The 13,268-nt window shown below is 27.1% G+C and overlaps 2 protein-coding genes across 2 annotated transcripts in view; one reads left to right on the forward strand and one right to left on the reverse strand.

Annotated features, from left to right (window-relative positions):
* Nucleotides 1-1,572, forward strand: part of LOC113786655 (uncharacterized) — a 34,505-nt gene extending 32,933 nt beyond the window's left edge. The window contains exons 11-12 of the mRNA XM_073368352.1: nt 476-628; nt 1,292-1,572. Coding sequence (XP_073224453.1) covers nt 476-628; nt 1,292-1,411 — 273 coding nt within the window. The 3' untranslated portion in view covers nt 1,412-1,572. The remainder of the gene's footprint in view (nt 1-475; nt 629-1,291) is intronic.
* A 3,652-nt stretch (nt 1,573-5,224) lies between these two features.
* On the reverse strand, nt 5,225-6,815 carry LOC101496767 (cytosolic sulfotransferase 15-like). Its single transcript, XM_004499580.4, has one exon. It carries the CDS (start codon nt 6,710-6,712, stop codon nt 5,684-5,686), a length of 1,029 nt encoding a protein of 342 aa, XP_004499637.1. The 5' UTR covers nt 6,713-6,815; the 3' UTR covers nt 5,225-5,683.
* Between the last annotated feature and the right edge of the window lie 6,453 nt (nt 6,816-13,268).

Here is a 13,268-nt window from a genome sequence, read left to right on the forward strand (position 1 = left end):
TCTTTTCATCATATTTTAGTGATACTTGTCATCAAGCAGATCTTCAAACCCCCTTTCATTTGTTTCATGATTCTGGTTTCTTTATCTTAGATACATGATTCTTCCAAATCGAAATGACATGAAGTGGACAAGAATTGGAATGGCAGTTCATCACAGAATCCAAAATCATATTTTTGATAGAGTAGGCATTATGCTTCACGGGAAGCATAGTTTCTGCACTAAATTCGCATGTATCATCAAGGTAAGATCTTTTTTTCATCCTTTGTTTTTCTTCAGCCATCCTTGAATTTTCCCTTAATGCGTTTATGTAGTAAAATTTCCACGCGTTACATTTTTTTTAATTGTGTTTGACTTTTTAAATTATGATGATTAAAAAAAAATACTAGTATTGATTTTACTAATCAGACTTTAGTGTTATCTTTATTATGACTAATCAGACTTTATTATATTTCTTTTTTTTGTGTGTGTTGTGTAGCATGGAGATGGACGGGCGTTCAAAACTCTTCAATGGTTAGTTCGGAGCATCGATGAAGAAAGGAGTTTGGTGGGAGCCATTGTAGTTGAAGAGAAGGCTTCGATATCACGTCACCTGAAGTCCTGTGCTTTGGAGCTGGATATTCCTATTATGGTAAGCAGTGCTTTCATATTTTAAATTTTAGAGCATATCCGAAGAAACTCTAAGGAAACTATTTTGGGTTGCATACCTAGTATCAAAATTTTGGGTTGCATACCTAGTATCAAATCGATTTAAACAACACATTAATATTTTGCTCAAATGGTAGAAACTTTCAAGCAATTCCCAAAAGCTCACTTCTATAATTTTTTTATTGGAAAAAGCTAAATATTACGACATATCATTTTACAAAAAACAATAAAGACAATACAATTGTTGGATTGAATTTTGCTTTTAATCATTTTTTACTTTTATTTAAATTCTAAAAATACCAAAGCAACAACACCGTATATTCGGAGCTAGTTGTATGTTAGTTCCTTCGTACTATAATAACAAATCTCTTTTTTCTTTCCCCTCAACCATTAAACCACTACCAAGTGCAACTACAATACCTCAACCTGATTTTTATGTGTATATTTAAGGTATCTACAAAAAATTTATGGAACCAACTTGCAAGTATAGTCAGGGGCAAAAGTTACTTTCACTTCAATAAAATTAGTTCTCTTCTCTTGATAGTTTCCAGAATTCCAGTATTCGTGTGTATCAACAGATTGTATGATTCTTCTCTATACGTGATTGTGTGTTTATTTCTGAAGTCCATTGATTTTTTTTTTGCAGCCTTCTAGCTGGATCATTAAAAGCTTATATTTAGGAAAGTTACTTCCTTTCACGGAAGAAAATAATACGTTTTCACTGCCATTTGTTCAGATCCCTGAAGTTCGAAATTCCGTTGAGTGAAGAAATATAAATTTTTTCAGCCGTCAATGTACCTATGAATTGTAAACATTATTTAGTCCATCATGACTGCATATTATGTATGATTAGATATAGGCATGTACATTGCCAACTGGATAATTGATTTTTTATTTATTTAAAGTGTACAAATGATATTCAGTTCATATCATGTTTAGATAAAATGTTTATCATCATTTTTGGTTTATATCAAATCAAATCTAATAACAAATAACGAAAACCGATCAATTGTGAAGTTTAATGAGTTATGTGGTAATCTTATTCATAAAGGTATGATTTTGACTAATAAATTCAATAAATATTATGTTGCAAGCATCAATTATCCAATTGCCAAAATAATATATAGAACAGCACTAAGCCAAGAAGATTAAGCCACCAAGCATGAATCTAAATTCAGACCAACTAATTTTCAAAATTTTAATTCATTGAAAAATGACTCAGTTGACATTAGGAACTAAAAGAACTACTAGAAGTATGTTTTTGAGATATTTAAATAATTTATTTTCATGTTTTTGTCTTAAATCATTTTTCTTCTTGTTGTTGTCTGATGGGACCCAAACTTGGACTGCTTTATCTATCACAACGAGCAAAATTGTTTGAAAACTATTTTTCTCACTCACAACTCTTCTTAAAAGCTCATAAGTTTTGTCCAGATTGAGAGTTGTATTTTATATGTCTGGAGTGATCAATCTAGACATATATTTTTGTGTATTTGAAAACTTCAGAGGTAGGAGAAGAAATACCCAAATTATTGTGTCCGGCCAAATGCTTGTATTGCCACATGAGAAAAGGGTCAAGTTTGGGTTTTTAATTTAACATGTCATTATCGTTTAACTCAAGTCATATATACATCTAAGAATAGGTTAAGGTAAAAGATGCAAAACGTTAACTAGATTCCAAAATAAGCAATGGAAAGGGGCATGCAGGATTGGAATAGAGAGTGAAGAAGAGGGTGACAAGGGAGAAAGGAGAGATAATGTGACCCTAATTGGTGATGTGGTGCATGTGTGGCATTTAAGGTACCAACTGCCAAGTAAGTTTGTTTAACATGTTGACAGTAGCGATCGATGTGACATAAAACATATTTGTAGAGTTTATTTTTTAATATTTTCTTTTTTGAAGGTTATTATGCATTACTCTTTCGAGAACTAAAATAATGAGTTATTCGTAAAATAATTTTTAATTGTTTGTTTTATTTAACAAAAGGTTTTATTTCTAAACATCACATACTTTGATTTGTATTGTTGTTGTCCAAAAACATGCAAACTCTATTTTGTACAACCGAAGCTTTGTGTTGTGTAAAATATACAATAAAAAATGTGAAAGATGTTTTTTTTATTCTAAGTCTTCTAAAAAATCTTCAAATTTTATTTTTATTGACTAATAGACTTAAAAAATCTTCAAATTTTATTTTTATTGACTAATTCAAAGATGTACTTTATATGTTTGAATTAATCAGTTAAAAAATATATTTTTATATATTTAAGAGCACTAAATAGTAAAAGAAGAAACACCCAAAAAAATATTTTGCAATTCGTCCAAAGACCCACCCAAAATTAATGGGTGAACCACCAACGTGCATTCCATTTTTAAAAACTAGTGGTAGAAGAAAACATGTGTAATGAAAAAGCAAAGAATGATTGATTACTTTTACCTCTTTTTTCTTCATTCACACCATAACACAAGCATTTAATTTAGTTTGTGAAAATATTTTTTATAGTCAATTTTAAAATGTGTTTTATTTTAAATAAAAGATTCTTGAAGTGAATTATTATTACACCGAGATTATGAAATGCTAGTTAATGAAGAGACATTTATTAAAATAATATTTAACAATTTTTATTATTTAAAAAAAAAAACAGACAATTGTTCATTTCAAAAGTATCTTATCTCTTTAATAAGTAAATTAACAAAAATTTAAAAACACGAAAATTAAAAATATTCTCCGGTGAAAACGAACCTATGTTTCTTTTTTACTAATATATATTTGCTATTTCTCTTCTCGACAAATTCTAAGGTGGGTCAGACCACCTTAGTAAGTGGTCCCTCGTGGATTAGTGTTTAAAATTCATTTAAAACTTTAGGGACGATCAATGAAATTTCTCAGAAGTATAAATTAACGAATCTCTCTTTTTTATAAAGTGGTCCACCGTAGTATTCGCCATCTCTTCAATCAAAGTAGAGAAGTTTGATAATTTATCTCCTAACTTCTGAATTTACCTAATTCAGACAATTGTTCATTTCAAAAGTATCTTATCTCTTTAATAAGTAAATTAACAAAAATTTAAAAAAACAAAAATTGAACATATTCTCTGGTGAAAACGAACTTATGTTTCTTTTTTACTAATATATATTTGCTATTTCTCTTCTCGACAAATTCTAAGGTGGATCAGACCACCTTAGTAAGTGTCCCTCGTGGATTAGTGTTTAAAATTCATTTAAAACTCTAGGGACAATCAACGAAATTTCTCAAAAGTATAAATTAACGAACTCACTCTTTTATAAAGTGATCCACCGTAGTATTCACCTTCTCTTCAATCAAAGTAGAGAAGTTTGATAATTTCTCTCCCAACTTCTAACTTTACCTAATTCAAACATACCAATTACAATTAGATACAATCATTTTATTTGTCAAATGTGGGGAAATAGAAAATTCCGATTTCTAATTCAAGTCATACCAACAAATACAATTTAAATAACATAGAAAAAATGACAAGGATAAGAATGCATAAAGATTATGATTGCCAGAATAAAGTAGCAAAGAGATAAACTACATCATGGATATGGATATAGCCTTAACACTGACATGATAAAGGTTCCCTACATTAAAAGTGTCGACCAACTCACTGATATAATGATCCGTGCAATTCTTGGCAAACTTTTCTTTTTTGTTCTTGTTCACCCAAAATCTCAAGGCCGACTTTATTGGTCATAGTGCGATATCTATGCACTAATTTGGGTGAAAGTTAACGTGTGAGTATATATATGAGCGAATTCTACGAATAGTGATTTACCTTAGATTCGTGTTTAACAATTGTTAGGTTCAAATGTAAGTTGTTAATTTTTATATTGATTAAGAATGATTTAAATCTTAGATATATAAGAGTAATGATCCATATACCTAATGTCTTGAAATTGTGTTAAGATGTGATGTCAAAATCTCCAGAGCCTTTGATCTATTGTTTCTCCCACACGCCCGAACTTCCAAATAAAAATCACTCAAAATTTTAAAGACCGTCAATGACACTCTTCAAAAATATATATATTAATTTTTATCTTTATGATTGAGATGGTTACAAGATTAGGGTTAGTCCACGCTCGCCAACTGTAGCATCCTTCAGTTATTTACCAATAAATTCCTACTTATTTTATATTATTTTTCTATTACCAATAATAAATAAGATAAGAACATAAAATAATTATCGCTCTTAAAATATAATTTTATTAAACAATATCGATTGCATGTCAACAAATTTAATATAATTATTGACTTTTTTAATTTTTTAATTCTCATAATTTACTAAATGACATCATATATTTAGTGAGGGAGGTAGTACTTCCTCTATCCCTAAATATAAACACTTAGTGTATATTTGACTCTTTTTTTAAAAAAATAATAATGTAATTAATGTGTTTATTTTATATATAAATGTAATTAAAATATCATTTGTATTAATATATATTAATTTTAACTTTTCATATTCTAAAATAGTTAGTGGTATTAATTAGTAATTTAAAATAGAATTTATATTTAATGACAACCTTTTTATTACTTATATTTAAGAACACAAACAGTAATTGATATCTTGAGAAAGTTCACATCGACACAACTGATTCTTGTTGAAAATAAACAAAATAAGGTTTATATCAATTAACCTTTACATGTGGTCCTAGAGTTGTAGGGGACAACATCTGAGACCCTTTTATTGTGAAAAGTACATACCATTACCACGTTTTGCAACAACATTTATAGCTAAAAGCAACATATATAGTATAGTGTGTGGCTCACCACTATACAACAACTTTGAGTTATCCCTAACACAATGTATTACTATCTCCAATATTTTTTTTTTAAAAGACAAATAAAATAAAAATAACACAATGTATTACTATCTCCAATTTTTTTTTAAAAGACAAATAAAATAAAAATAAATCTTCAAAAGTTGATGTATAAAAGTCAATGTATTTTTATATATCAACTTTTAAATATTAATTTTTAACTCATTTATCTCGTATGAATAAAATCAAAGAAAGTAATTAATTTTTTGCTTTAAATTTAAGACCACATTCACTTAACTTTTCTTCGATGACTTTAGATAAATTCTCAACCATTGAAGGTGAAAGGTAATTAGTCCAATCACCAATTTCACCTTTCCTAAACAAGTACTTGTTCTCAAAGTTCCTTCCAAATTTTCCAATCTTATTTATCTCGAACTCCTTCATTTTCTCAAAGCTGCACAACTTTATTATATTTTCAATCACACCCTCACTTTCTTCCTCCAATGTAAAAGGACAATTCAAGAACTTAGCCAATTTTTTCAATTCAAAATTAACATCATCTTTCAAATCCTCATACTTCAAAAAAAGAACCCTTTTTGGTCTCTCTTGACTCTCTTTCCAATAACCCAACATGTGATTCCAAAATGGGCCATACCCAATTTTCCCATTACAAAACATTTCAAAAGCTTCATCTAAACCCAATGTAGGCAAAGAATCTTGCTTGATTTTGTTGCAAAAAACCCAAGAAGATATAAAAGTGTCAAAAGGGTTCCTACAAATATAAACAATTTTGCAATTGGAAGAATCTTTGATTGAATTGGACAATGAATCAAAAGGAACATGTGTACCAAAAAGTCTAGGCTCATGAAAATTTGAAAAATTAGGAAGATTTTCATGATTGCCATAAACAGTGTACTCAATGAAAGGAACAAGATCATGAGGATTGAAACTAAGCAAAGGATGGTTTTTGGATGAAATGAAATGGTGTTGGCGATTCACAGTTGCAAAGGTAAGTGCTTTTAGCCAAGTTGTACCTGATTTTGGCACAGTTGCAACAAAAACATCACTATCTTTAGCTTGGAAGTGATTTTGAAAAGTGCTTATTGCTTGGATTTCAGCTGGTTGGCACCAAAATCCTTGGAATAGATACAAATAAGGTGTTCTCCAACCTTTCTCTCTTGGAAGAGAAAAAATCAAATCCTTCATATCTTGACTAAGGTTGTCTTGTTCTTCATTTGATGCCTCACCATTAATTGTATGAATTTTTGCAAATTTTGTAGGAGCCATTTGAATAAGATGATAATTTATATATATTTTTTAATAATAATAATAGGGTGGCAAATCAATACCAATAGTAATGGTACTATAGATTTAATTACTAGATAGAAGATATTGGCATGTGATACAATGCCTACCAAGTCACACCTATTTATAGCAAAACTTTTGAGCATTGGTTCATTCACATGTTGCTAAAAGAGGATAGTTTTTCTTATCAATAAATAAATGGAGCATTCACACGTGAAAAAAGTGCGCAAACTATTCACTTGATTTAGGCCTTCATATCTTAGCAATGTAGGACACTTGCAGTCATGCCGTGGATAAACTTGAGATGGTACGAACAACATTAAATGATTCAAATTTTAATCCTATATTTTTATATAAAATAAAAATAAAAAGTTGTCTTAAGATTTTAACTATCCAATAAATTACTAACAATATTCGCATTTACTACACACAATTCAAATTGACTTCTTCTATAACTTCTTATGATCGTCACATTTAGTTACTTTAAATATTTTTTTATCTCATATTAATGGTTTTTTTTTTTTAAAGTTAAAAGACAAATTTATTAAAGGAAAATAAAAACAAAAATTAGGGGATATGAATCTAATATTTTTTATCTTTCAATTTTTTTACAATATATCTAAGTTATCATATGTATATAATCATTAGTAACAACGACATTTAGATTTGCTTCCAAGTCAAAAATATTTTAACAATATTTTAAACATTGTTTAGATTTGCTTCCAAGTCAAAAATATTTTAACAATATTTTAAACATTGTTTTCATCTTACACTTATGTATTAAGTGTCTCATTTGTACTCTCTGTGCTACAGTGTATAACTTATTTGATCATTTAACTCAAATTAAGAAAAATATATAAATAAAAGAGAGGGAAAAATATTTGTACTAAATTACTACGATCAACTATTGACGTACTCACTATTCTCTATGTAATATTAAATATACAATTAGAAAAATAAATAAATAATAGTACATTAAAATTTGAAAGGATCGATTAATTTGAAGTTTTTTTATTTATAAAATGGTTATTTATTGTACGACAAAAAAAAATACTAGTTTATTAAATTAACGTTATTAAGTATTGAGGTATTTATCATATTGGGTGCACCAATCCTAAGAGGTCTACACTGCATTAAAAAAACAAAAAATAAAATAAAAAATAAATAAATAAAGATCCTGACCATGTTCTACTGGAATGATATTTTTTTTAGAGCCAAACTATAAAGTCCTAGTAAAATTCGAGCTTGAAATTTATAGCCCAAACCTATATTTTTTTAGACTTTTCGAGCCGACCCATACGAGCTAGTCCATCTTGACGGCTCTAAGTGCAACTAAGAGTAACGCAATCAAAGAAGAATAATTATGTTTCCGTATGGTTGAACACCAAATTTACTATGTTTTTGTTGCAATTTTAGTAGGTTATTTCCATTATTACTGAGTTTGATTTATTGATATATTTTCTCAGTAGTTTTACTTTCTCATTGGTTGAGAAAGCTTTGCTTTTCTTGTGAATATTGAATATGAAAATTTTCCTCTTTTTTGCAGAAATTATCAATTTATTGGTCATACTTATGCTACATGAATGTTGTAATCACGAAGCAAAAATCTTTTCATGATAAGTCAAAAGTTGCAAATTGTGTAGTTAGAAAATATGTTCTAATTCATAAGGAAGTTGTTGATAAAGTAGAAGGCAATAAAAATGTTACAACTCAATATCCTATGGTTGAGAAGGCTGTTTGCTCCAAGTATGAATGTGTTCCCTAATTTGTGTGTGGATAGCAACCTCTTTTGAGATTTGATGAATCTAGTTAAAAACTCTCGTTGATGGTGTGTTGATTAGTGTTGATCTCTTACATAAAGAAGATATGATTGACAATTTTGATTTTAAAAACTACTGTTAATAAAGATGTTTCTAATGTCATTAATGAGGTATTCGATAGAAGTTCGTCCGAGACAACTAATAATATAGTGAATAATGCTGATGAAATTCAGAGAGAAGATAATCAGGTAACTACGTTTCCCGATATGCATATTGTAGGCTCTTGGAGTGACACAATATCAGAGGATGAAACGATTCATGGTCTTCAAACACATGCAAAATATTATTTCAACGAGAATATTGCGCATGATATATGCCTATTTTAAATGAATTTTGGAACAAAAAAAAAATGGTTTTACTGAAATAGTCTCTAAGGTCAAGAAAAATACTAAAAAGCCATATTACTATTATATATAAAAATCGCTCTAGGGGTTTGCATGACATTTAATATATATTTTTTCGTTTTCTTTTTGTAGGTTAGGTTTATCGGCTCAAGCTTTTTTTTCCCTCTTTTTTTACTAATGAAATTTTAGATTATGAAAAAATAATAATATTTCATTCATAAGTAGTTTTAAATATTTTATATGCATATTATTTTTTTGAATTACTTCAATTATACCTTGTGTAAAATATGTGGCTTTCACAAAAACACTTCCACCAAGAGTTTTATACCTTGGGCCATTGAAAATATTGAAGAGAAATAATGAATGGACAGTTGAGTATTCTACTCTGCACCCCTACACCTAAACCTGTCACTTCCTCAATCAACGTGAAAATACAATTTTACCCTTTTAACCTTCTATAAAACCTTTAATTTTGTTATCATTCATTTTCACCCTCATTCGAAACTTTAAAAAATTCACCATAACTTTCGAATATTTCCAAATTTTTGAAATAAAAAAAGTAAGTGCCACTTGAATTTTTCATACCATCAAAATAAAAAATTTCAAATTTTCGAAATAACTTTTTTCTAGATTTTTAAAAGTTTCGAGCAATCTGAAAATTCAAAACTTTTTATATTTGGAAACTTTTGAAGCTTCCAAATTTAGAAATTTTCAAAATGTAATCCTTATTTTAAAAATTTGAAAGTTTTGAATATTTTCGGAAGTTTTAAATTTTTGAAATAAGGATTACATTTCAAAAATCTAGAAAGTTTCAAAAGTTTCTAAATCTGGAAAATTTCTATTTCTAAACTCTCAAAAATTTGAAAAAGTTTATTTCGAAAGTATGAAAAATTCGAGTGCACTTATTTTTTTTATTTAAAAAATTTAAAAATATTCAAAAGTTACGGGGAATTCTTTAAATTTTTGAAAGAGGAAGTGAAAAATGAGTGGTAAAAAAATTGAAGATTTTATAATAAGATAAAATTGTAATTTTACGTTGACTGAATATGTGATAAATTTAAGTGTGGAGTGCAAGATAAAATACTCTGGATGGTTGGATGTGAAAAGTTTTAAAGATAAAAAGTTGTGCTTATATTATGTCTAGAATTGGTTGAATGATATCATTTAGAAATTTGCAAATTCAATGTGGTGGGCCAACTCAACATATACACATGGATTTCAAATTTTTTTAATTTATTGTATATATTTAATATTCAACTAATATGAATTTCTTTTTTCATTAACGAAATAATAAATACTACTAGAAATTTATATATAATTATGATTTCTCAGTTTTGAATTCAATAAATAATATTTAATATAATAATATTGGTATTTATCAACTAAGTTAAAATTTAAGGACTTCAAATAACATGAATTTAATTCTTTTAAAATGAAAAGTTAATAAAATAAATAAATTAATAATTGATATTATAATTATTCATGATTGATCATATATATAATGTACATATATAATATCAATTAATAATTTATTCATCAATAATTAATATTACTTAATTTATTCTTTAAAATAAATTATTTATTTTAAAATATTATTTTTATCTAAAAATAAAATAAATAAATCACACACAACTATAAAATTTCCTAAATTCAAATTTAAAATACAGTATTCAGTTCAATAATATTAGCATTTTTATCAGAAGAGTTATACTTTCTAGATGCTAAAATATTCTAATTCAGGTAATATAAACAAACTAGGTCACACAATATAGACACAAGAATTGCTCCATATCTTGAATGGAATTATGCTTTGTATTATCCATGGATCGATGCAACACAATTTATTCTTAGCATGACCCTTGTCTCTTAATAAGTTGTTATTATACCATTTGATCCTTTGCCTTAGGATATCTAGTTCATAGGTTGAGTACCCTTAATAGAGAAATTAATATATGGGCATTAAAACCTTCTCTAATATTTGCAACACTATCAAAATAGATCAATGTAGCTGGAATGTACTTATCATACATAGGAATATCTTATAAAATTATTCCAATCACCATCACTATAACCTTCTAGTCTAGTGGAAAACTTGTGATAACAATCATGATCATTGTATCGAATTTCTAGTACAAAGGAAAACGTTAGATCGGAATCTCCATCATTATAACTTTTTAGCCATTTTGAATGTGGATATACTGGATGTAGATTTGTTGTAATAATTATATTGGTAATCGTAGATTCGAGATTAGATTGTTTAAATTTAATATTCTTTTTTAAATTAAAATCTAAAGTAAAATCTAGACGGTTCAACCTCGATTATAAAACTATCGAGTGGCGATTGTATAATTGCGGAAATTTAATGACTGTACGCAGTCACTACATCGATAAGTATAAAATTGAGATCAAATTATTCAAAATTTAAATTTTGTATTTTATTCTTTATAAAATTAAAATCTAATTTGAAAACTAGATTTCAAATGCATAATAGTAGAAATTTCCTGACTACGGCTAATTTATATATGGATTTGATATCCCATTTTTAGGAGAAGTTCTACTATACAATTAAAATTAGAAAATAGAAAATAGAATGTGTATCGATACTATGAATTTTTTAATCAATAATATCTTTAATTTGTTTACGTGTGTATTACTATATATAATATCTATTAAATTGACTAAATTAAAAATATTGGTACATAAATAACATATCATTCAATTATTAATAATTTAATTTTAATAATACTAAAATATGTTAATTTATCTTTAAAAATCTCATGACAATACTTAGTGGAGTGGTGGTTAAGCTTTAGTACAATTTTTCTCATTAATAATACTTAGTTGTGGAGTGGTTGTTAAACTTTAGTACAATTTTTTTTAATTATATTTATAGTTATTTATTTGTACTAGTATTTATTGGTTGACTAGTTCGTTTGCGTGTATATTGTGTTACTTACAGCCTTGTAAGTTTAGAGTGACTCACGTGAGAGAAAATAATCACCACCAACATCAAATTTTCTTAAATTTTTGAGTTAATTGTTACGATTTATTTTTGATTTTTTTTAAAAAAGGAGTTAATTCATTTGTTAATTCTTTTTTAAAAATTATTATGAATTTAAATAGATTAAATAAAATTAATAAATTTATGATTTTAGCAGTAGTTTACCTCGATTTAATTGTTACGATACGATTTAAAAAGAGGAGTTAATTCATTTGTAATTTTTTTAAAAAAAAACTCTTGTGAATTTAAATAGATTACAATAAAATTAATAAATTTATGATTTTAGTAGTAATTTACGAGGTTACGAGTTTAGATTGATTGAAGTTTTATAATGTAAATTTTTAACAATATTTATTTAATTTATGATTCTACGTAGTATATATTGGTTTTAGAATGTAAACTTGCAATTTTCGTATTATTGTTATTTCTTAAATTTCTACTATGATATATTTATCTATTTAGTAATATACATGTTTTATTATAGAGATGAAATGTTGAATAATTGTAGAGATATGTTGAATTACTTTTGTTTTAATTTTAATGGTATTATATTATATTATCTATAGGTTAGTTGTAATATTAGGTATACTTTTATGAGTTTATGATGCAAGTCTCCAATTCAAGTCTATTTAGACTATATGAGTTTCATTTTTTTTTCCTTGTTATAGAGCCGCCGTGAGTGCTAACAAAAACCTGAGTCTCCCTTTCTTTTTTTTTCTTCTATTATAGAGGGGTAATTTACAACTATTTTTTAGTTTGAAATTACCCTTCTAATTTATTTTACTTTTTTAGTTTATTTAAATAAGCGATTTTCATACGCTTTAATTTTTCTTTTACATTTTTGTGTGATTTTGTCGTCTGAGTGTGACGTTTTGTTTGTCTGTTTGGTGTGACATTTTTTGTTTTCTCATCTTGTTGTGGTGTTCATTGATTTAAATCGAAAGAGTAGTTTTGATTCATTACAAATTTTAATCAATGACTTTGGCGTCTGTAATTTAAATGCATAGATATTTCGAACACTTTGGTGGTGTCATATTCGGCATGTTGTTATTTTGGTCTATATGTTGTTGTTTTATTCTATTAACTTGAGTGTTGTGAGTTTGTTCGTATATTCATCATTTTTTGCTATAGAAAATTTGAATTTTTTTTATATTGATGTGTTCAACTCATTTGAATAAATGAATGAATGAATATCGCTTTTTTAGTAAAAAAAAAAACGCTCTATCAAATTTGATACTCTTGGCTAGCACTGCGACATGATTATAGATACATTGACTGATCTTGCACAAAATATTGGGAGAACGACAAATATTAATTAATATATTATAATTGAAGTTTTCAACGACATAGACTTGGAAGATTTGAGTGAGAGT

This window comes from Cicer arietinum, chromosome 5, assembly GCF_000331145.2.
Source record: "Cicer arietinum cultivar CDC Frontier isolate Library 1 chromosome 5, Cicar.CDCFrontier_v2.0, whole genome shotgun sequence".
Classification (NCBI taxonomy): Eukaryota; Viridiplantae; Streptophyta; class Magnoliopsida; order Fabales; family Fabaceae; genus Cicer; species Cicer arietinum.